The 25,315-nt window shown below is 43.3% G+C and overlaps 1 protein-coding gene across 1 annotated transcript in view; it reads right to left on the reverse strand.

The window, feature by feature from the left end:
* Positions 1-25,315, reverse strand: part of OTOGL (otogelin like) — a 1,792,821-nt gene that overhangs the window by 1,478,756 nt on the left and 288,750 nt on the right. The window contains exons 7-8 of the mRNA XM_069629328.1: positions 15,546-15,667; positions 7,814-8,019 (exon numbers count right to left, since the gene is read on the reverse strand). Of these exons, the coding sequence (XP_069485429.1) occupies positions 7,814-8,019; positions 15,546-15,667 (328 nt within the window). The remainder of the gene's footprint in view (positions 1-7,813; positions 8,020-15,545; positions 15,668-25,315) is intronic.

A 25,315-nucleotide genomic window follows, 5' to 3' on the forward strand; every position in this document is an offset into this window, starting at 1 on the left:
GGACAAGGAGAGACTACAACATTGCTGGAGTTGGAGAGCCAGTACTCAGTGGGACAGAATGGATGCCGAAGGGAGCACCTGAGAAGCGGCACATCCAGAATACTTGATAAAGGCAGAATTGATGCAATTCTCCACATCCTTCCACAAGTCCTTTATGAAGACATTTCGCGAGCAGTTTAACCCGCTAAAGGAAGACCTCCAGCAGTCCATCAAGGGGATTAAAGGGGACTTTGCGCAATTGAGCCAGAAAACTGAAACCAATGAAAGAACAATCCAAGAGGTTGCAGAAGACGTGCTGGTGGAGTACCTTTGCAGAACTGGAGCTAACCTGGAGCTGCAGTGCGAGGACCTGGAAAATCCCTCAAGACGCTCCAACATCCAGAAAAGAATTCTCCCAGAGGAACTGAGAGACGGCAATCTCAAGGGAAAGTCCAAGTCATGTTTAGCACCCTTCTGCGAAAATACTCTTGCGGAAGCCATACGGATGGACAGAATCCATAGGATCCATAGGACGGGCCCAAAAAGAGGAGGTCAAAGCTGGCTCCTAGAGACATCCTAGCAACCCTGAGCTCTTAGAATTCCAACTATACCAGGGTCTAACATTTGTCACCCTCTAGTAACGCTGAGAACTGTGTACTATAATGAAGGAGCTCATCAGGAGGGAGATCTGTTATAGGTGGACATTTGCTTTTGGCTTGCTTTTCCAGCTGGACAGCACCCAACATTGCATTACCACTTCCAGGGATGGTCTATTGTTGCTGCACATGGAAGAGGATGATTCGGACGTAGGTACTGATGCGCCTGTGCGGGAGGGGGGCGCTGAGGAAATACCCTTGAGAATGGTCGTGAAAGGTTAGAGGCCCGAGGGGAGGTGTGAGGGGAGATCGGCTGGGGAGGAAGGGCCTGCCGTGAGGTAATGTCCTAGATGTTGACCTTCACACCAGGTGATCAAATGACTTAGCTGTGAGTAATTATGGAATGGGAACTCTGAAGATGGGGCGAATGAATAAAGTTCCCTGGCTGTCTGGGGATGAGGCATAAGAATAATCATTATATCACCCCGGATGTGGCGATGGGTCCTGAGACCTACTCTTTATCTTGATTCCAGCAGTGGGCCTTAAGGTCAATGCGAGTTTTAGTTATTCGCAGTCCATTGGTTGTTACCCGATTATTAGTTGCCGAGGGCCCGTAGGGGAGAACCATGACTCAATAGTTCATAGTGCAGGTACAGGTTGGAACACTATTGTGGAGTAGGCAGGGGAGGGAGGATGGTATGAGATTCAGTGAATTCTACAACATTGATTGGTTTGGGGAAAACAAGTGTACACTGGTTACGAAAAGTCAGGGATATCCGTGGGGTGGGCTGGGGCGACCACAATACGCAGTTACCCATGACAGGAGAACCTTCACACTACACATCTTAATGCAAAACATCAGGGGTTTTAAGACCCCGATGAAGAGAAAAAAGGTGGGGCACTATCTCAAAGGCTTCAAACCAGATCTGATAGACCTACAAGAACCACACATATGCAAGAGCGATAGGCACAAAGTAAGGATCAGGGATTACTCCCGTATTCTTGCGGCCAATGCGGTACTGATAGCCCTCAGAGACTATATTTATTTTAAGGTGACAAAGGTAAGGGAAGGAAAGGAGGGTTGTTTCGTATTCATCTGTGGGTGTTTCAGTTGCCTAGTAGTCACTATTGCATCACTTTACGCCTGTGTATGTGCCAAGCTTTGTCTCCCATATGGAGATAACAGGCTTCCTGGGGAACTCCTAAGACACCCTGTTTAACTGATGAGATACAAGAGAAGATAGTGGCATTTTTTAAAGAACAATCACCCAGTTCTAACCTCAGATGTAATCACATAGGACGCGTTCAAGGCAGTCATTAGGGCGGAGGTTATTTCTCTTAAGTCACAGAGGTAAAGGATGTTAAGGGGATTGGAGCAGGACCTGGAAAAAGAGTTGAGGAACAGAGGGAAAAGACATGGTGGAACAACCATCTAAAGCCATCTTAGGGCATATAGAGGAACAGCAGGGAAACTGGAACTCCTGCCGACGAAGAGGGCTGAAAAGGCACTATTGGGCATGAGGCAACTATATTATAATACAATATTATAATAAAGGGCATACGCCTGACAGAATGCTGTGAAAGCCCTGCATGAAAAGAGAACCACTAGGGTGATTGTGGTGCTGGTGGACTAGAAGGGCCACAGGAGCATGCAGACAAAGGCAATAGCAGATTGCTTTCTCAAATATTGTACAGAACTGTACACCTCAGACTCCCCCCAGAGTGACTCCCAAAAAAACTATTTAAACTCCTTGCCCCCCTGCTCATCCCGGCGGCCAACAAAGAAAGATTGGAAGCAAAAATTACACAGCAGGAGGTCCTTTGGATGATCGGAGAGATGCCTATAAATAAAACCCCAGACGGCTTCCCAGACATGTTTTATGAGATTTTTAAAGAAACCCTAGTCCCTGTACTAACAAACCTTTTTAACTCATTCTGGACCCTAGGGCGAGTTAAACCTTCATTGGAAGAGGCAGAAATTATACTAATTCCGAAGCACATGAGGACCCAACAAAATGTAGTTCTTATCGCCCCCCATAGCTCTGATAAACACGGATGCTAAAACATACACTAAGATTCTCGCTAACAGGCTGGAGGGCCTTCTTCTGGGTGTCATAGAGGATGACCCAGCAGGTTTTGTGAGCGGAGGGCAAACCTTTGACAATATCCGTAGAGCCGCACAACTTATTGAGAAGTCTCATATGGTAAACGCTCTAGCGATTTTGCTCTCATTAGACACCGAAAAGGCGTTGGACCGGGTAGATTGGTATTTTCTCTTTGCCACTCTCAAGAGTATGGGATTCGGGGAGAGGTTTTTAAAAATTGTACTGGCCAACTATGTTACCCCAACTGCCCGGGTTGGTGGTAAACAATACTGTTTCAGAAGGATTCATACTCCAAAGAGGCACGAAATAGGGTTGTCCCCTGTGCCCTCTACTGTTTACCATATATTTCTCAAACCTCTTCTGATTCGACTGATGGTAGCCGAAGATGTCAAAGGGATCCCCTTTAGTGGAAGGGAACATAAAATAATGGCATTCGCTGATAATATGCTCCGAGCTCTTTTGCACCCGAGGGGCCAGAGAGAATTGAAACATTTTCAGAAGGTGGCAGACCTTAAGATCACCTTTGAAAAATTCCAGATTCTTAACCTAACCATCCAGGGACGAGATCTACAGGAAGCGAAGGAGAGCTTAGCTTTCAAGTGGCCAAACAATGGGATTCGCTACTTGGTCATCATGCTCACTAATGCTTTGGACACTCTCTATGCAGCCAACTACCCATCCCTATTCCGGGACATCAAAATGATCGCCGAAATGGAGGCCCATGACTATTTCTTGGATGGGTTGGATAGTGAACATCAAGATGTCGATCCTCCCCAGATTACTTTATCATTTCCAGGCGGTTCCAATTCAGCTCCCTATTAGTTTTTTCAAAGATCTAGTATGGGTAACCTGCAACTTCATCTGGAAAAGTAAGAGGCCAAGACTATTGTGTGCAATCCTAATGACACCCGGAAATAGAGGGGGGCTGTCCTTCTTGAATTTCAGGGCATTCTACCAAGCAGAGCAGATCTGGTTTATCTGAGAATGGCTACCTCCCAACTATGACAAAACCTGGGTTAGGATGGTCAGGACGATAGTGGGAATCCCTTTAGATGACTTACTGTGGCTCCCTAAAGGGACAGACCTCAAAATGTAAATCTCAGCGAATTACGGAACTAGTGGGAGGCACCTGGGATGGATTAGTCTTGAAGTACTGAATAACCTCCTTCCCCTCCCTGTCCACACAAAAGTCTGGTGCCCCGCAGTTAACCCCAGGCCTCCACCAATTCAGCAATTGTTTGGTTGGGTTTATGTATTCTTTTCTTTCCTGGTGTTTATGTCTATAATTTAAAAATCAATAAATGCATCTACTCAGCGCGTATGAAAACATGAATGGCCTTAAGATCAATACCAATAAGACCAAGATCATGATTTTCATGCCTGGACGAGCTAACTGCAAAGTGAATATTTCATGCACAGTAAATAAGGAAAGTGTGGAGGTAGTAAATGAATATAAATACCTCAGCATATAAATTGATAAGCTAAATTGCATATACATCTAGAGAGAGTACAAGTGAAAGCAGCCCAACAGATGGGTGCTATTAAAATAAAGTATTTGCACAGAGACATGGAGGATACACCATTAATGCAATATTAAAAATGTAAGTGGTCAAGGTTAGTCCCACCATAATTTATGGCGCTGAAATCTGGGTAATAAATCTAGGAAAGAAACTGGAAAAGATAGAGCGCAATTGCATAAAAGCCCTGAGTAGGCTACCTTAACATACCTCTATTGATTATATCTATATGGCGTTTAACATATGCAGAGTCAGCGCGACTTTAAGTGCACGCCGACTCAACTTCTGCTGGAAATGCTCACATGGCAACAACAGCATACTGCTAAAAACCATAATCCAGGGATATCGCTCTCACTTAGCTCTATTGAACAGCAGCATTATTGACCTTATCTTTATGTTGGAAAAGACATGGGGTAATCGTCTTAAGCAACACAGCCTCCATATTAAACATAAAACCATCAAAAAGCTGTCAAGAGCTATGATGTGTGAACTCAGCAAGGAGCAAACAGTCTTAGATTTTGATACAAAAAACAATAGTGCCCTATTTATTGAATACATACATGAACGTAAGACCCTTCCCATCTACCTAGCAGTTTACCCGGGTAATCACTCACTGTGAGATTATTTTAGGGTACAATTCATAACTGCTGAACCCATATGCATGCATATTTATAAATTGCCGATCCCATACCCTCACCCAGAATAATTTGTCTCACACATTGTTTGTCAAGTGTTGGCAATAAAAGGCAGTAGGTTTTATTGTACAGATATGGTTATGCAAATAACAATAATCACATATCATAGATAATAACAATACTTTTGGGCACCGGGTCTTAGTGTTACCCCCTCTGGCCCGTGCCCGCCTTCTCATGTCCCACGACTTGTTGTGGGCACCGTACAGCGCCCTGTACTTCTTTTCCTTTGTTCTTCTCCCTTATTTGTAGGGTCGTAGGGTTTTGTGGTAAAGAAGCAAAGTTTTGGAAGGCACTGAGTAAACACTGCATCTCCTGTGTGTTTGGGTCCCTGTTCAGGGTCCACAAACTGATTGTGTTTTCTCAGAGCATGCTGCTCTGTATTTATAAGACCGAGGGGAGCCCTGGGTCTTTGATATGTATAGTAGTGGGGGCTGTTATGTTTCAGACCCCGGCCGGATAGCCAACTATCTGGCTCCCCTGGGGGGGCAGGTCTTTGAACCTGATCCCTACCTGCCTGTTGGGTTCCTTAGGTGCTTAGCACCTTGCTGCATGAATGAAGGGTGAGGTGATTGCTGACACCTCACCCTTCCTCAGCATTGTGTTGTACAGACTGCATGTCTCTTCTACTTGGGGGGAGGAGAGGAGCAGAGAGGGGGAGAGGTTGGGCTGCCCCTCTCCGGGCCTGCTGATGGTAACAGCAGTTACCCGGCTTCGCTTTTTGAGGCACTGCAGCATTGCCCAGCACCACAGTATCTTGGGAGGTCACAGGAGCCTGGGAATACATCCCCAGACATCTCAGGACATGTAGACTCTGTGGGGACGGTCATATTGAAAATATAAAACACCTATTGCTTGAATGCTTATCATTGGTGACAATATCGAAGAAGGTCCTTAATGGTGTATGGTCCTGAGCAAGTGGGATATATGAACTCAGATAACATCTAACAATTTATGATGCATAATGAGAAAAATCGCATCTTTCTTCTCATGAAACTCTTGACATATATCAAAGCAATATTATCGGAAATATGTAATTAACATGAGCACTTGACATCTCGTTAACTCTAACATCAACAAATTCATTTACATGAATTCCTTTTTTTATCATAAATTATTGATTAAGCAGCGGCATGTAATCTGACATAATGCATGCAGTACTTTTTGAATGTAATGAAGATGTACACAAAGTCTACAATTTGACTGTTATATAACATTAATTAAAAAAGATTAATAATTCCACTCTGGATATAAAAAAAAAATGGAAGACATGCACTGAATGTTCACATTTCAACAAGCCAAAAGGCAAGAAAAATTCAAAAGGGGGAATGGAAGTCTATTTTAACATTCGTTTTTGCTCTTCTACGGCATTCTTAAACGTGATATCACGGAGCCTCCAGTTTGTTTTTGTGGATGGCAATTTGGCTTCTTCTTTTGAGTCTGAGTGATAAGAGGAATAAGAAAATGAAACAAAATGTCGTTTTTCAAGTAAAACTTTGTACTCTGTAAAGGAACCTCATTCTACCTTTGCCGGTATCCTGGCAGTAGAGGTGGCAGGATACCGGCAAATGTAGTTACCGTTTCCAGCACCCCGTGCGGTGGCATTGCAGACGGATTACAGGTTACAGAGTGATGGTGTAAATTCCCATACATGATGGGCCTCATTACACGGACGGCGGTAAGGGTTAACGGTCACCGTTAATGGCAACGGTGACCGTTAACCCTTACCGCCGTACTACGAGGTCCCTTTGCGGGTTGGAGGATTTAACGCCTGCTTCTTGCAGGCGTTAAAATCCAACCCGCTAAGGGTCCTCGGAGCTAATTACGGCACCGCAAAATTGCGGTGGCGTAATTAGCGCCTTCCCCATTTCCATAGAGCCCTATGGGGCAGAAATGGGAATGGGGAAGGGCAATGGCGGAAAGGGGATTTACCGCCCCTCCAACCTTGGAATGGGGCGGTAAATCCCCTTTCCGCCAAGGCGGTGCCGGTATTTTACCGGCATGAGCCATGGCGCTAATAGCACCATGGCTCACCGCCTACCGTGTAATGAGGCCCATGGAGTCCCAAAGGACTCCATGAGGGGGTTTGCTGTCATTTCCAGCATAATGAGGGATTTGTTTGGTAGTAGGGCGCATGGCTTCCCTCCAGCTTTTAGCTGGAGGTAACCCAGGTACCCCACCGGCAAACCCGTAGTCAGCAGGTGCAGTAAAGCGCTGGTATCCATGAATACCGGCACTTTTTTACCGCACTGGCTGACTTAGAATGAGGCCCTATGTCCTGAATGAAGGCATTTCATTGCAGCTGATATTCATGGGGTTAAATATCGAAATTATTTTATTCGATTAGATAGATTTTGTCAGAAAGGAGGCTGTCGCACAATAAAGACTCCTTAAACTTTAAGTGAGTGGACAATACTTATAACGTATTCAAGAGCTACTCGTGCGCAAAAAGTACTGTATATATAAAAAAAAAGTATTTATTAAAAAAACAGGTTTTGTCATAAATAGGCATATATAACATAGGGATGTCGTGTGTGGTTATCCAGAAATAGTTGTGTATATGTGTATTCGTTAATTCATATTCAGTATCATTGACGTTTTCTACTGGGGTGAATTTTTTCAAACGAGTGCTGGATGCTTTTCAAAGCGAGTGCCATATATGAGTGCTTACACAGACATCAATTGCTTTGAATCGTTGGACCAATTGGCTAACAAATATGCCTCCAAAAAGCTAACAATGGAACCTGCCTTTCTACAGGGAAAGTTCAAAGGTGTCTTTCTCCTCAAATGTCACTAACAGATCCGCTGAAATGAAGAGTGTAACAGGAGCTACAAGGCCAAGCAGTGCAACTAAGCAATGGAATCTGCAGGTCGGGCATAGTTTACATTTCACAGGAGCTTTTGTGAGTGTTCTCTATACTTACTGTTTTGTGTTATCAGATCATCCGATGTGTTGCCATTAAAATTTCCACACAGGCCACAAGGTTTCCCTTCATGATCTTCTGTTAATTTAATGTAAATTCCAGAGATGCCATCCCAAGCAAGAGAAAAACCAAAGGTGGTTTTCACCAGAATGTAGTCAGCTAATCTTTCGATAAAAACATTTTCGATTGTCTGTGGCAAAATTATGCTGCAAGGAAAATGTGGTAAAATGAATCATCCGTTTTTATAGGCATCATAGCTGTAAAAGTACATGTTGTACAAAAGCCATATGTAGTACTGGCTACAACATGCTGAATGAAATCAATGTTCAGATAAGCAATAGCCTTTCCAGAGGCCATGTGAAATATGAAGCAGGGTGGAAGCTGCCTGGAGGATCTCTTGCGCTTTTTACCTTTTTCTGTGCTCTCCAGCGGTCAATTAGGGGTCACGAAAGGTTGCCATTTCCAACTCTGGGGTGCCCCTTGTTAAACCGGCCGTTGCTGCTACAACCCATTGGCATCGGCCCTGACCACCCACTGTTTGGGTTTATTGCATACTCTGTCACAAGTATCACAAGAAATCATATTTGAAAAGTAAAACCATTCTTTGCAGCCTGCCAACCCAAAGCTAGGCATACATCCCTTGACCCACCTACACTATACACCAGCATGACACAATTCTGAACCCTTGTTTCTGAACCCTCTTTTTACTTTCTGACATTAAAATATCATTCTCACATTTGGCATTACCTGTCACAAGTCACTAAAACTGCACATTTCGTGTTATCAGGAATGTCGCACTGCTGTTTAATACACCGAGTCTACCTTATGTTTCTCCATGTTCGGACAGTCTTTATTTTATTTATTTATTTTCATTTGATTTATTAGTTCATTTATATAGCGCACATAACCCGAAGGTATATAGGCGCAGTTGTTAAGAATACATTGAGGTTACAGCAGGAAAAGACATTGCATTAGAGTTAGACAGCAAAGTAAATAGTTAACCATTTCAAGGTGTACAGTTCATAATTACAAGGGCGGGTTAACATAGAATGCAAAATCAGATGTTATACAGGAGACTTTCGGTAAACCGTACGATTGTGAGTGACAACAGTGGCACATACCGCTCATGTGCGAAAAGCCAGGTCTTCAGACTTTTTTTAAAAGTCCAAAAGAATGGTTGAGCTCTTAATGCCAGTGGCAAATTGTTCCAGAGTTTGGCCTCAACCTCATGGAAGCTATTACCCCCTGCTTTCTGACGTTTGTATCTGGGGATAGTTATAAGATATGCATGTGTAGAGCGCATAGGTCTGTTGGTTTGTTTTGTTGTGAATTTGTTCGTTAAATATTTAAGGGCTGCAATCGAGAGGCACTTGTGCGTTAGTGATTGCCGAGGTAATGTGATTCTTCCTAGGGATGTTCAATGCTGCTTTTAAGGCAATGTTTTGTAGCACCTGGAGTTTTTTCAAGTTGCGGCTGTTTGTAGCCACATACAGTGCATTACAGTAGTCTAGTCTAGATAATATGAGGGCTCTGCCTAATGTGATACAGCTGTCTGTTGAGAGAAAGGGTCTGCAGGTAGTAATGAGTTTTGAGGTGTAGGCCGGCACATTGACTTGTCTCTTTAGTGTAAGGGCAGAGTCAAGTAGACACCTAGGGTTTTGACTTCTTTAGATACTGTAATGGTGTTGCTGTCAACGTCGAAGGATTTAAATTGGTTGTCTAGTTTGTTCAGCCTGTTTTGTGAGCCAATAAGGAGTAGCTTGGTTTTGTCGTTGTTTAGGCATAAAGGCTAAGCGTGTATAGCCATCCAGGCCTGGATAGTTTGGTAGACTTCATTTAGTAGTTTGGAGTCAGTGTCATACGAGCCTGTGATAGGAATGAGGATTTGGGTGTCATCCGCATAGTTAGTATAAGTGACACCTAAAGCATCCAAATGGTCAAAAAGTGGCTTAGTAAAGATGTTGCAGAGAGTAGGTGAAACGCAAGATCCTTGTGGAACTCCACAGGAGAATGGGGCAGGCTCAGCAACTGCCGTCAGGGCGAATACTTTCATGGTTCTATTTGGGAGGAAGGATTCTATCCATTTTGTCGCTTTGGCTGTGAATGGGCTGCAGAGGTGAGGTGTTGGCAGAGTACTTGGTGATTGACCAGATCAAAGGCTGCTGATAGATCTAGTAAGAGGAGGAGCGCTAAGTTACCCTTGTCTTTAAGCTCGTCCATTTGTATTTTAATGTCTATGAGAGCTGATTCTGTGCCGTGACCGGGTCTGAAGCCTGACTGGCGAAGGCCCAATAGGTTATTAGATTCTAGGTGGGTTGGGATTTGCAATTAGGCAGCCCTGTCCAGAATTCTAAGTAAGAATGGCACTGTTGTTTTGGGCCGGTAGTTGGTTGGGTTGTTAGGATCTAGCATAGGTTTTTTAAGTAGTGGGAGGTCCCAGGCATCTTTGAGGTTAGTCCGGACGGTACTTGTTTTCGAAAGAGGCATTTATTAGTGAGGTGATGAAAGAAGCAAGCTCCTCCACTGAATCTTTGATGACTGTGGCTGGACAAATGTCCCCCTGACATTTGGAAGGGTTAAGGCTCAAAATGATTTTGGTCACTTCCGTAGCGGAGACTGGGGAAAAATCAAATTGAGTGTTAGGGTTCGGTAAGGTATCATTGTTCAGGAATTGTATGTCAGGTGATAGGCTAGACATTTTAGTTTCAATTTTAGTTTGTAGTAAGGAGGTTTTATCCGGGAGGGCTTTTTGAATGTTAGTGCACCATGTTGTGTCTTTAAGGTAAGATTCTGGAGGTGGCACAGGAGATTCTAATTCTCGAAAGATAGCAAATAGCTCTTTGGTACCAGAGTTTGCTTTCGTGATTCTCTCGTTGTTCATGTCACTTTTAGTTTGGAGGATGGCTTCTTTGTATTTATTAGAAGCGATATTAAAACTATTTTTATTCAATTCACTGGGGTATTTTTTTCCAGTTAGATTCTGCTGCTCTTTTGGTACTGCGCATGGCTTTAAGATTAGTGGTATACCATGTGTTCAGGTGAGCATTTGGTTTGGCTTTTCACATACTTAACGGTGCTACTTTGTCTACAGCATCTAGTAAGGTTTGATTATAGAGCTCAACCATCAGGGATGGGTCCAGATTAGCGTTATTTGTGTAGTTAGTGATGGGGAGCAATAATGGCAGTAGTTTCTTAGCAGTAATTTTCCATTTGTTTCTCATGAGGGCTGAAGGTGCTAAGGTAGAGGAGGGGTCTGAGAGAGGATTTTGTTGGATGGTGATAACGTGATGGTCTAACCAAGGGCAATGTGTGTTGGAGAGGATCTTGGTATTACAATTAAGGTCTGCCAGCCAATCCAGTGTTCTACCTCTGGTGTGGGTAGGGTTGGTGATACAATGCGAGAAACCTAATGCAGTGATAGTGTTGGCTAAGGCTAATGCATTGTCATCATTGGCGTCATTAAAGCCTAGATTGAAGTAACCTAGCAATAAGATGTGTGAGCCTGGTTTGGTGTTCCATGTGAGGAGCTGTTTGACAACATAGGTTGGACCTGGGGGTCTGTAGATGAGATAGATAGTTATGGTACGTGTGGCGGTGAGAGGTAATTTGACAGTGAGGAGTATGCCCGAAGGGAATGGTTGATGAGGTAGTTCCCTTAGGCCAAGCTGATTCTTTGCAATGGAGGCTACTCCTCCGCCCCTAGATACTTCTCTGTCCATTCTGAAGATTGTGTAGTTTTCTGGGATGGCCAAGGAGAGGGCTGCTCCTGCTGCTGTGTGGAGTCAGGTTTCAGTGATTGCTAAAAGTTCCAGGTTATTAGTTGTGATAAGGTTAGCTATGTCTAACGCATGTGCCAAGAGTGATCTTGCGTTTATAAGTGCAACCTTGATTGAAGAAGTTTCGAGGTTATGTGTAAGTCTATAGATGGATAGTTGGTTGTTGCATTAGGTGTAAGTGTAGAGTTAAGGTGGTCATGAGCATCTTAGGAATTAGTGCCCAGTGAGGGCAGTGAGGCTAGGGCACTAGGAACAACGCAAGTGACGTCCTTCCGAGTGCTAGCAGGGGAGCTACCGCTGGTAGCCTTGGTGCTGCTATGTGTGAAGCGATTACAATTTTTGTTAGTATTATGGTAGTCGTTTCCATAATGAGAAAGGTTCCTTATAGTTATTTTAGGTCGAGTGGTCAGATGGAGCTGGTGTCTCATTTGTCGAGATCTTCGTCTGACGTTACTAATATTGACAGGGCAAGGGCGATTGCGTCTAAGCAGATCAATATAGTGTGTTGTCAATTGGTCAGCAGTTGTAGGTCGCTGAGAGATTGCTAGGAATTTAGGAGGTTTATTGATTGTGGCATTGTCATATTGTAAATCTTTAAAATAACATTTTAATTGATAGTCTCTCATTAATCTGGAATTCACAACATAGATGCCTCACACCCAGTGTTTAAGAAAAACACAGTTGGTCCTATTTACAAATGTTGCTCCCTTTCTGCAACTAAATACATTGGGTTTGAATGTAAAATATGATTAGAATTTCTAACTGTATATATGTAATAAGTCTACTTCAGTGTATGCACTGTCAATAATAGTCATATACCCTGTAGGTTAGAGCATAATTAACTCTCCACACACACACAGTATTGGCTAAAGTTGTCATAAGGTAAAGTGTAGAGCAGAAAATAGAAAATGGCACAACAACACATTTTATTTAATGAACATTTGCATGGCGCCTATACAGCAGAAAGTGTTTCCAGGCGCCACAAGACAGAAGAGGGATGGGGGAGGGGGAGGGGAGAGATTTTAGGGATGGAGAGATGCAGTCCCTGGGCTTGAGGCTAATGATAAGTCTTGCACCCCAATTCTGGATTAGTTGAAGAGAGCGGAGGGAGGAGAGAGGAAGATTAAGGAAGAGGCTGTTGCAGTAATCCAGCCTGGAGAGAAACCAGGGCTCTGGAGAAATTGAGTTCCTGGGGGAAGGTGAGGAAAGGGAGGATGCCTCTGAGGAGGTGAAGCTGATAGTGGGCCTTCTTAGTGAGGTCAGAAATGTGAGGTAGGAAGGAGAGAGAGGAGTCGAAGATGACGCCCCAGGCTTTTGGCCTTTCCTGAGGAACTTGTTTAAGCGTCTCAGGTACAAGATGGGCCGCAGACCTCTGTCCTTCGTTTGGATCAGAAAATAAAGAGAGTACTACACTTTGTTACTTTCCGGCTGTGGTACCAGTGCTATGTCACACTTCTGCTGCAGTCAGACAATCTCCTGCTGTAGTAGTGGATCCAGAACTAAGGGTGTCCAAACCGGAGGAAGACAATCCGGTGGATGCCAATGAAAGGGAAGGCAGTGCCTTTGGGTGACCCTTTGCCGTTCCAATGCGTCCATACTAATATTGCACTATTCTGAGGAATGAGTAGGATGGGAGAAGATTTCAAAGTGGTTTTGAAGCTTGTGCTGCACTGAAAGGGACTGAAGTGGTTGTGGACTGGGGAGCTTTACCTACTCTTCCCATGGATGGTCTCAAAAATGTTTGTTGGCCCTGCCTGGCACCTGGTTGCTTGCCTCTTTGAGATGTGGGTTGGGTGGGCAGCTCTCAGTGATTCTGCTGCTGCCTTCGATGCCTGTAATTACTCCAGGTTGTCATCTGCTTTAGGGCCATTATAAATGAGATGCATCATAAGGCTTATCCAGAACCTTGGATTGCACATCTTGTGTGAACCCTGACTTCCTGGGCCAGGAAAACCTCAGTGAAACCAAGCTTGCAGCTTCCCAATGCATTCTGCTACATCTAAACCTGATTGGAGTGATTGGCACACGGCCTCTTTGCCATCTCCCACAATATTCAGGACTCCATCCCTCATTGCTCCATCAGGAACTTGCTCTGCCACCTCAGATATCACTGGCCATAAGGTGTGCATGTATTTGGCGTGTCCACATGTTGCATTAATGGCCTTTAGATCCATGCTGACTGAGGTGAAGATTTTCTTAGATAGCGTGTTGTACCTCTTGTCATCCCTGTCAGGGAAAAGAGGGATAATAGCATGTTTTAGCACTCAAAGTTGCAGCTTGAACCACCAGGCTATCATGAGTGGGGTGTCTTGAGAGGAAGTCTGGGTCACAAGATGCAAGTTTATATTTCTTTACAAGATCCTTGTGCACTGCTGGTACTGAGCAGGGTTTTTCCATAGCTCCAACAGAGGATATTTTAGGGTGCATGGAAAGGCAACACAGGTTCCACCCATGTCCCTTTGGCAAGGATGTCTGTGGGCTCATATTCTGATACCTCTTTGGTACTGGGTTCCCAGCCCAGAGCATCTGTGTATTTTGTCATCATTTTCCTGTAAGCCACTTTAGGACGGGCATGAGGGTCAGACTGCTTTCATTCGACTTCTGCAGTAATGTTTAGCCCACTAGCATCCTTGAGATTCTGTGCTAATTCAGCTAGCCTGCCCTCTTCATACTGGAACTCCTCAAGTACTCGAGTTGATCCAAATGCCTCAAGTCCAAAAGGAATCGCATGGTCGTCCTGGTCAAAAATGCTTTTGAACGAGCCCATGACATTCTTCCTGGATTTCAGAAAAAAACACAAAGTCAAAGATTGTTCTTCTGGCGATGTCTAGGGGGCTGTTGAGGTTGGCGCAGACATGACGCCGAAGAGTGCAGCAGCCGACACAGCTGCTGACAGCGTCAAGGGCTCTTGAGAAATTGTCAAGGTTTTTGGCGATTTTGGGCACACAGGATGGATGGGACTCATACACCTTGTGGCTTTGTCAGGAGCACTTGGCACGATGATGGGGAACCCACTTCCTCAAAGACTTCTTAGATGAAGTAGATGACGAATGCCAGGATTCGCTCCTCAAATGGAACTATTTTTGGCATTCTCCCACAGGAAGAATATATCGAAGATGAGTAATCCATGGGAGGACGCAATCCATTAGAATCATTGGGGGGCATTATAGGTTTCCCAGTATCCTGCCCATAATTCCAGTGGGATACCGGGAAACTGACCTACCATTACCGGCACCTGATATTTTGGTATCACCGGGATAGTACAGGTGCTAGCAACGGCAGTCAGTCCCCATTCCACGGAGTCCCACAGGACTCCATGGGGGAATTACCGGTATTTCCGGCACCAGTTAATCCGGGACCGGAAATACTGGCTGTTTTTTGCCGTGCAGGACTGATTATCCTCCAGCTCTTGGCTGGCGGTAAGTCAGTCAAACCCCACTGGTAAACTTGGAGTATTTCGGTCTGGAAACGTGGCTGTATACGGAAATACCGGCTTTTTTTTCCAGACCGGGGGGCTCATTTTGTGGTTATAATATAGTTGCGGTTTCAACAAAAAGCAATATAAAGGCTGTCAAGCAGCATTTAACTATATGATATACTGGCAATCACCACTTAAAACATTTGACTATAAAAACATTAGTAAGAAGATCATTGACAATATATACTACACATTCTTTGAAAAAGAGTAAAACATCAATTGCTATTAATGCAATCATTATTTATTTATAGCATACATTTTCCAGGACATAGAGCAGCATGCCAATGGCAAATTAATAACCTGAATCTAGGCAAAAGCTTTCTTACCTATGTAAGAGGACTATTATTTTAGTTATCAGCAAATTGGAAATTCGGTATCAGGGCCCAGCTGGTCTGTGCATTAGTTGCTTCCATTGCAGATCATGACATTTAATAGCATTTAATGATAGGCTGCTTAAATGAGTTAGCAAATAGCTTACCGGCTACCACCCTTTTTCACTTCGTGACCAGAAATAACTATCTCCTCCTGGCTTGAAAAAAACATACTGATTGACCGGGAACAAGAATATACTGATCCTTGACAATAAGGACTGTTGTGAACCTGAAAGGGAAAAATATTATTGCAGAGGTAAACAATCGAGCACAACAACCACACTTCGATCAAAAACTTAAAAATGTATGGCAGGGAGGAGTATATAAAGATAGATAGATAGATAGATAGATAGATAGATAGATAGATAGATAGATAGATAGATAGATAGATAGATAGATAGATAGATAGATAGATAGAGAAAGTCAGTGATGAAACTGTTACAGTGATGTTATGGTTAAGCTTAGACTTTAAAAATCATGCAAACATTTTATTTGAAAGGACGTTATGTTTCCAGTGCAACATCTAAAAACCGTACACATTTGCTATTTCTGGTAAGCTACACAACCATAACTCACACTCCCATATTGCACTGCACAGAATGACAAACAGGACATTACAGCTTACATCTCAAGTGGCAACATCAGTGACATCACCGATGACAACTATGACATCATCAATTGCATCATATGCATATAACAACGCTTGAAATATGCTATGCAAAGAGGTTACACAATACATTTGGCCCATAAATTGGCTGTGGCCGTAGTTGCTGTTCTTGTATGCGGACAGTAAGCATGGACAATGACAATGACCATGTACTGCATTAAGAACATGACCACAACATATAGTGGAAGTCCTGTATATGCAGACTTTAACCTTGATGAATGGGCAGAGGTCAGCGCCCTTAGGATTAGGACTGTGGCCATGGAACACAAACACCGAATGTATAGGCAGAGCACAGGCAGGTTATACAATGTGTATACTTATATGTTTGCTGACTATCACTAATCCCATGCTCATTCTCTATTCATCATATTCCTTCCCTCACTACTAGGTGTGTCCCTCCTATGTATGCATCAAGGTATACTCTCCTTATCCACACAGACGCCTAGGGCCTGATGTATAGTTCAACTTACTTGAGAGGTTAATGAGTGGTATCAGGGTTAATATTTTCTGCACTGGGGCTATCGGAGACTGGTGACCCTTCAACTCCAATTTCACATATCTGGCCAGGACTTGTTTTGACCTTTGTTTTTGTGAGGCTGCTGCCGCAGGGTGAGAAGGGTCAACCCCCCCACCTCTTGACAGGGTCATGATCATGACCCTGTCACATAAGGGAAAAAAGTTGAGCTAGTTTACGATTTTCAAACTCATTTAGAAACATTATCAATACCCCTGTGCTAGAAGCTTATAGTACACAGGCTGTTGCTGAGTTGATGTACTGGCCAGAAATCAAGGGGTTATTATAAAGCAACAAAATTAGCCAAAACAAAAAATGTTTTTATGAAAAGGTTACTCTTTCTTCCACTGAGTACACCCAATGCTTTGATACATCTGGAGCTGGGAGGGATTCACTTTGGCGGAATGTCATAATGCAGTGAAACCTTTCGTACTGGGTTTGAAATTGCTGGTAGCTATTTAGCTCCTGGATAGGGCTTAGAAGATGTATGATGCTTATATTGTTCTGTAAAATAAGTTGTGACGCTTTACTGTGAGACATTGCTTACTTTATTGGTAGTTGTTGTTGTTCATTGCAAACTTAATAAAGTGTTTAAAAAAAAAAAGAAGAGTCTGGATAATTGGACACCAACAGCTAAGAGGAGCTTCTTTTGGCTCTTCAAGCCAACTGGACCCACACAAATATACCTATCTGACATTAAATATGTGGCTAGGAATTTGCACAAATGTTGCAAAAGTAAACCTCTAGAAGACACGTTAAGCATCAATGGTAGTATTTACTAGACACAAAGCTATAGCTGCAATTTATTTGAAAACTAGATTAGTAACATACTTCATATTAGTACCTCATTCTGTAACATATGTCGACCTACAGAAAAACCAATTGTGTTTTTTCTAATGTCATGCATATTACCAACAACCAATATGCTTAAAGAAAATGTAAATTGCCGAACCCTTATGTTACAGAATGAATGAATTGGTATGAAAGGTATGAGTGATGTATGAAAAAGCCTATTAATGTATAGTTTTTTAAAAAAATGTGGTTTTAAACCAACTATTAAAGTGATTTATATCTTTATATTTTCAACGGTTTCTGTTCAATAATTTGTTCTCCTACAAGGTAATCGCTGTAGATTCATATAACAGCACCTTAGCACCTGTATCTCTAGTGTCGAAAGACCTTAGAGAGAGGGGTAGTCAGTCTGTTTTGTCTCCTCTCCTCATTCTGTAAGAGCAGCAGCAAGAAAGAGAGTGAGCAAGGCCGCATCACTGAAAAGCCGTGGCAGCAGAGATACAGATTTTGTGGTAGGAACCGGGATTCGTGCAGTGACAGATGTATTTTAAAAATATATATTTTATTGTGGATTAATATGGCGCCTATACACAAGTGTTTCCAGGCACCACAAGACAAGATGGGGGGGACATGGGAATCAAGAAAGTAGAACAATAAAAACAGTTATATTGGCCTTGTGACAATCCTACCATGCAAGTGCTTGAAAAGGTGGTTAGTGCAAGGCGGGGAGAGGGTAAGGGGAGAAGAGCAGGAGTAGAGGCAGATTTATAAAGTAACAGAAAACATAAGTAAAGACTAAATGAGAAATAACAGCAAGATGAAAGAACTGAGAAAAGAAATGTAAACGAAACAAAAGGGTAAGCAAAAGAAAGAACATAAAAAGTGTAGACAAGTAAAGCAACATGGCAAGAGATAGAGGATTCAAAAGACAAAGACAGCAATAGAGTACAAGACGTAGCATTTCAGCAATAGAAAGCAGTGTTCAAGGATTGTGCATTTTTAGGTGCATGCCACAGGTTGGCAAAAAAGCAAGTTCTGTCATCTTTCAGGCACTCCATTAAAAAACCCATGTCAAAAGCTGTTAAAAAAAACAAGCAAAATGTATGTAAGAAAAAATTGAAGGCATCCATGAACATTTCTGAAAATGTCCATGCAGGGGCAGCTGCCTCGAAATTATACCGAGGAATTGTTCAGATTTGATATGATATAATAGGTCGTTTATAACGTGCTTAATACCCAGAGGTTTCTAAGCGCGGACCTGGGGATCGAACCTGTGTTGCTCTGTGTTGTCTTGCTTCCAAAGCGAGCACATTGCCACTGAGCTATCCTCCCTGGAAGCATTCAGGAGTTATTTTCTGACACTCCATAGACAATTCGACTTAACCTTAAGTATGCCATGATCTAGCATGATTGTTTCACTGAAATTCAGTGACAAACTTTTAGTTGAAGTGATGCTAAGGTGCAGATATAATGCAACAAAACCCCTGAGATTTGGCAGGTGCTAGAAGCTATACTGCTGTAACTATGAGGCATGAATTGTGCAGCCCGTAAGCTCCCTTATGACATCACAAATTACGAAACTGATGATATCACATGTAACGTCACTTATGGCGTCATGAGTGATATCACTGGTACAGCAGATTACTTGTGCAAGAAAGAGAGATGCATCATTTATAAAGCATGTTTCTGCATAAAATGGTGGATTCAGGTGCAAAGCTTGGTTGGAGTTTGCATTTAAAAATACTGTCCATTTACAACCCTGGTATTCTTGTACATCAGAGTTACTCTGTATGGATTGGGCATTCACGTTGAGATACTAGTACCTTTATCACTCTGTTCTAAAAAAAGTCACCTATCTAAAGAAGACATTTGTGTATTCCAATTACGACTTTACATCTGTCCACTAAAGAGTGCAACATACATAATAAAGGGCAGTTTCCGAAGTCAACGTATCAAAATATGGCAGACAATTTACTGTCATTATAAAAAAAATCAAATGGTAGGCCTAGATCATGTAAAATAGTAAAAGCCAGGCCAGGTGCCTGCAAGGGTCAACAATATTAAAAAACACTTTCATGTTGTGAGGACACATAGTAATCTGGATGGACAAAATTGAAGTTGTTCTAGTGCCAGGGTTTGAAGCATTCTAATACAGGTTTTGGACTATGACTCCAATGTATCCTCACCATTGCCTATGCTGGGTAGGGTTAGTGAAAGTTGTAATGTAAAACCTCTGGTGATCCAAAGCTTCCAGACTTCTCCTATATTGCATCTACATTGTCAATTGCTATGTGCAAGAGAAACTTTCGGTAGCTCCCCAACCATTATTATCAATTTTCTTTTTTAAACTTTATTTTGAGACAACAAATAACAGACATCTTGAGATCTTCATTGACATGTCACACAAGGTTAGTAATACAACACAGCAACGTCATCATATACAATAGTATAATGGTATGACTCTCCAGACCTTCCATCTCATTATGCATGGCCATTTTTTATCTCACCCTTATTGCCCCAGCGGGGCCACCTCATCTGCAAACATTGACTGTTATAGATATATCGCCAGGGGGCTCCAAATGCCTTCAGGTCTACATGCAAGTTCCCCAACCATTATTTAGCATACTTGACAAATGTTTTCAGACCTTTGTAAAATAGGGTATTTTGCATGTGTTCTATATGTTCAAATACAGTCAAAAATGTTTCCCCATGGCCGGTATTTACCAGTAAGTTGAGGAGGTTGCAGGTGATGCTCTGCATAATTTCTCATGTGATGTTGTCACTGATGACATATGACATGAGCTAAGTGACTAGAGATGACAGTTAACGGAAGGGCTGTAAATATTGGAAGTATTTTCAAGTGTGGACACACCTTGGCCTGCATTCTGTGCTTGGTTGGAGTCACTGCACATATAGATGTCAGGGTGACTGTGCATAGAAATGTGGCCTGCCAGTGAAAGTCACATGATGACAGACACAGTGCACTTTCAATGCACATGTATGACATAGTGGGAAATGTAAATGTAAGAGCAGCTTATCCTGATACTTCGCTTATTACAGGTACAGTATTTTTAATCCAACCAAGCTTTGCACCTGAATCCACCCTTATATGCAGAAGAACAAATGGCTCATCCCTGGAAATGTTCTTTCTACTGGATGTCCCTCCCACAGATTCCTCATCATTAATATATCGATATCCTGCTTTCTGCTTCTGAGACTTTTTGACAGCAGAGAGCACTGTGCGTGTCATCGAATCAAAGTCCCTCCGCGGCTTCCTTCCTTGCACTCGGACGTGACGTCAACGTTGGTATAAATAGCATGAACCAAGCCTGTTGCCTCTATTCAAGTTGTTCCCCTCTTCTTGCACAGCTGACATAAGGATTCAAAAACCCTATAGGCGTTGAAAAAGGGGAAGGTTTAATCTTAGCAAAATTCACCCACAGCCAGCCGGGTCGGCCGGACGGGCAATAAGGAATCGGTGGGAGGAACATCCAGTAGAAAGAACATTATGATGGGTAATTAATTTGTTCTTCTAATGGATTATGTTCTCCCAAGGATTCTTCATCTTTGATAGGCTCCCATAGCAGTAAGTAAATGGAGGTGGGACCAGTGGATTTTGTTACTGATTAATGCTGTCTAAAACAGCTTTCCTAAAGCTGGCGTCCTGACCCGACAAGGAATCAAGGCAGTAATGTTTTGAAAAGGAGTGCAACGATGACCAGGTTGCAGCCTTACAGATATCCTTCACCGGTACTCCTCTTTGTAGGGCTGAAATAGTTGCCACACCTCTGGTAGAATGTGACCTTAAATTATCAGGGACATCCTTCCTGGCCAAAGAATAACATTTCTGAAATACACAGAATGATCCACCATGATAAGGTTTGTTTGGTCACTGATTGACCAAATCTATGTCTGGTATAGCCAAGAAAAAGTTGGTTGTCTTGTCTGATATTAGCTAATCTGCTTATGTTGAAGCTAAAAGCTCTTTTAGGATCCAGCCGATGTAACCTCTCTTCTTCCTTAGAAGGATGAGGAGGTGGATAAAAATCTGTTAAAGATATTTTCTGTGTCAGGTGAAATTCCGACAACACTTTAGGAAGGAAGGAGGTGCAGAAAAAACAGTGAAAGGGGTTTGCACGATACAGCCTGAAGCTCACTCACTCTGCAAGCAGAAGTGATAGCAAACAGAATTCTTTTTAAAGTCATTACCCTGAGCTGGCAGGAATGGAGTGGTTCAAATGGGGCTCCCATTAGGAATGTTAAAATCAATTTAAGATCCCCGGATGGAACTATGAAAGGGGCCGGTGGGAAGATGTTCGTTAGACCTTGAGAAATGTGTTAACAATGGGCACCTTAAAATACAAGCCCTGTTCTGGTGTACGTTTGAAGATAGACAACTCTGCCAGATAACCTTTGGCAGTAGTCACCTGCAGCACCTGATAGGCCAGGTGCAACAGAAAAGACAGCACAGTAGGAGTGTCACAAGCAAAAGGATCAATATTTTTAGCTCTAGCTGCAAAACGTGTTCCGATGGCAGCAGTATAAAGCTTTTGTTGCTGGCCTCTTAGCCTAAAGCAACACCTCCAGAACGCCTTCAGGGAGATTACTGTTTTTGTATTTGAACCTCTCAGAAACCAGGCATGAAGATTGAGGGTTGGAGGAGATGGCCTCTTGTGAAAGCAGGTCTGCTCTCTGAGATTGACGAACTGGAGGGCAGATGGACATATCCAGAAGGTCCGGCTACCACGTCCTTCTGGCCCAATCCAGAGCAATCAATATCATGGATTTCCCGAACATCCTCAACCTCCTGATAACATGAGGAATGACGGGGACTGGAGGGAACGCATATAGCAGTGGAAATTACCAGTCCACTATGAACGTGCCTCCAAGAACTCCTCTCAGTGGAAATTCCCTGGAGCACAACAGGTCACAATTCCTGTTGATACTGGACGTGTACAGATCCACTTCAGGGGTTTTCCAAAGGTAGAAGATCTCTAGAAGGACTTTGTGAGACAGGCACAGGATCAAGAGAGCCACAGACTAAAAAATAACAGTTTGAAACCTTTATTATCAAACTTTGTGGGGTTGGTGTAATGCCTACCTGGCCATAACTCTAAGGGGATTGTTACCTCAACTGATGCTTCTAAGGGCCGTTGATGTCCATAAATCCAAATCCAAAGGTTGTCTGTGTCCAAACCTATGCTTGCCCTCACTCTTAAACCAAATGTGATAGGGGGGTCTTCTTAAAGGAAAAATGGTGACTCAAAAAAAAAGAAAATGTAAACCATAGTTGGTTTCAGGTAGTCTTACCAATAGGTGTAGTTCTGCCAGTTCAAAATAGTTAAACTCAAAAGGGTTGCCCTTGGAACCTTCCACGCAGGGCTCTTGCTGTAGGTTAATAGCGTTCACAATGTCTCTGGGTCTCTTGGGGTTCCCTTCTCCAAGCGTTGATCCTTCCAATTCCAAATAAAAAGACACAGTTCCTGTTAGGCCCCTCAGGGTTCCCTTCCCCAAGTCTAGGCCTCTCTCCGCAAAGATCAACGATGACTTTATTGGACCTCTTAGGGTTCCCTTCCCCAAGCATAGGCCCTTATTTACAAAGTACAACAAACAAACAAAACGCTCCTCTTGGGATGTACTTTTCAATGTACAGTTCTTTCATGGGGGTAGTATCAGAGACTTTCGAGAAAGTCGGGCTCTTTGCTCCTCCCAGATGCGACCATTCTATTCTCTCAATCCCTCTCCTTCTTTTCTGTTCTTGTCTTCCTCTTAGCTTGTCAGGATGAACCTTTCACTATACAGTTATTTCATGAGGGTAGTATCAGAGACTTTCGAGAATGCCAGTTTCTTTGCTCCTCCCAGGCACAACCACTATGACCTCTAACCCCTCTCCTTATTCTCTGGCACCGTTTCCTCTTCTGTACCTCTTGCACTCTGTCCTTTTCCACTTGATTGTGCTTCCTGCACACTTTCTTTTTCTGTCGTGCACACTTGCACCTTCTTTCCACCTTTCTGTGCCTCTTGCACACTTTTCCTTACTTTTCACTGTGCTCTCTTGCACCTTCAGTTTCTCACTGTGCTCTCTTGCACCTTCATTTTCCCTTTAACATGCATCTTGCAATCTCTGTATTTCTTTCGGGCGTTTGCACTCTCTTTCTCACTTTCGGGTTGCTTGCACCCTGTCTTGACTGTCTGTTTTCCTTCTCACTGTCTCTTTGCTGTCTCTCTCGGTTTCGGATCTCTCTCGCACCCACTCTAGGCTGTTTCTGTGCCGCCAGTGCACTTTGCTATCTTTAATTACTTCTGCACCTCTAGCACACCTTTTTTGTCGTTCTGCTTTGCTTTCTTTCACCGCTTTCCAGCTTTTGCTTGCTTCGCTTTGCTATTACCTTACTCTTGCTTCGCTTTGCTTTCTTTAACTGCTTTCGAGCTTTCGCCCCGCTGTGGCTCACCAGGCTCTTCTTTCAACAAAGCTCCTGCTCCAGCCACCCGCACGAGACTGAGTTTCTCTCTGTGTCAAGAAACTCACTACCAGTAGCACAGGGCCGGCAAGCAGGTCAAATGGGTTTGGGTCGAGGTCAGGGTCTCACCACCTGCCCCTCAGACACCCTTGGGACCGGCACACATCCCAAGGGAACACGCATTTCCCTGAACACACCTTCTATACTGGTATAAAGAGTCACGTGGAGTCAGCTGTGAATAGTCAGAATAAAGTGCCTCACCCTGCCTGACTCTATTAATGGGACAGACCAGTGGTAGGTTGTTCTAGGCTGTGTCCTGCCTCCGAATACTTTTCCTATGGATAATCCTCACTGTTCTTGGTTGTATCTTCTTCTCAGTATTTGTTGAAAATGGGGAGGGGTAGATGGAATGTGATTTTAGATTAGATTTATTTATTGATACATTAGTAGGTGACGCACAAGGGATTTAGAAACACCCTCTAGCCTTGGCTTTCTTTAAAGGGATAGTTTTCCTTCTCGGTAGATCACTCAAGAGATGCACCCCTAACATACTGCCATACAAGCATGGGACTTGATAGTATTCCCTGTGATCTAGAGTAGTGGAAGATGAATGGATACTTTCTTTAATACCATGTCTTTGTCGTATTTGATCTTTCTTACCACCTAGTTTACTATAATAAAATCCTTTCTTGCCCTCCCTTGGATCGGAGTTAATGAGGCCTGGATCAGGGATGATGGAACCAACATCTCCCATAAAAGTTTCGGGGACTTCTTCTACTTCCCTTACTCTCGTCTGTGGATACCTCACTCCCAATCCCTAAGGATCCTCCAGCCAGGTGATCCTCCCTCGCTTGTCCACCCCTAGGTTCTGGATCCAACAGCGATAGCTGTCCCCTGGCCACCTTAGCAGAGGATGCAGGGGGAGAAGGAGCGAGAATACCCTCATGTTTCCCACAACTTCCTGAGCTAACTGCCACTCATGGGAGACTGCTCTGCCTGCTCAGAGAATTCGCAGTTGTGTTCTCTTCTCCGGCTAGATAAACGGCCGAAAGAGAGATCTCATTTTGCAGTGCCAAAAACCAGAGCTGCATTGCCTTCCTGCACAGTGGTAGTGACCCTACAACTCCTCTCTTGTTGAGGTAATGCATGGCGACTGTTTTGTCCGTCATTATCAAGACATTCTTCCCCTGCATGAATCGCAAAAAGGCCATCAGCGCCAGTCTGATAGCCCTCAGCTCTAAAAGGTTTATGTGTAGTCTGGATTCCATTGGAGACCAAGGACCGCTGATTGTGAGATTGTTTTTGTGGGCTCCCCATCCCGTCAGGGAGGAATCCGTAACTATTGTTATCTCCGGTTGCTAAAAAGGTTCCCCTATCATCACATTCTCCTTGCATGCCCACCACAGGAGATTGTGCGCGACCATGCTCGGAACCTGAAGAAGG

The sequence above is a fragment of the Ambystoma mexicanum genome, chromosome 12, assembly GCF_040938575.1.
Source record: "Ambystoma mexicanum isolate Mex_15411 chromosome 12, UKY_AmexF1_1, whole genome shotgun sequence".
In the NCBI taxonomy this organism is placed as follows: domain Eukaryota; kingdom Metazoa; phylum Chordata; class Amphibia; order Caudata; family Ambystomatidae; genus Ambystoma; species Ambystoma mexicanum.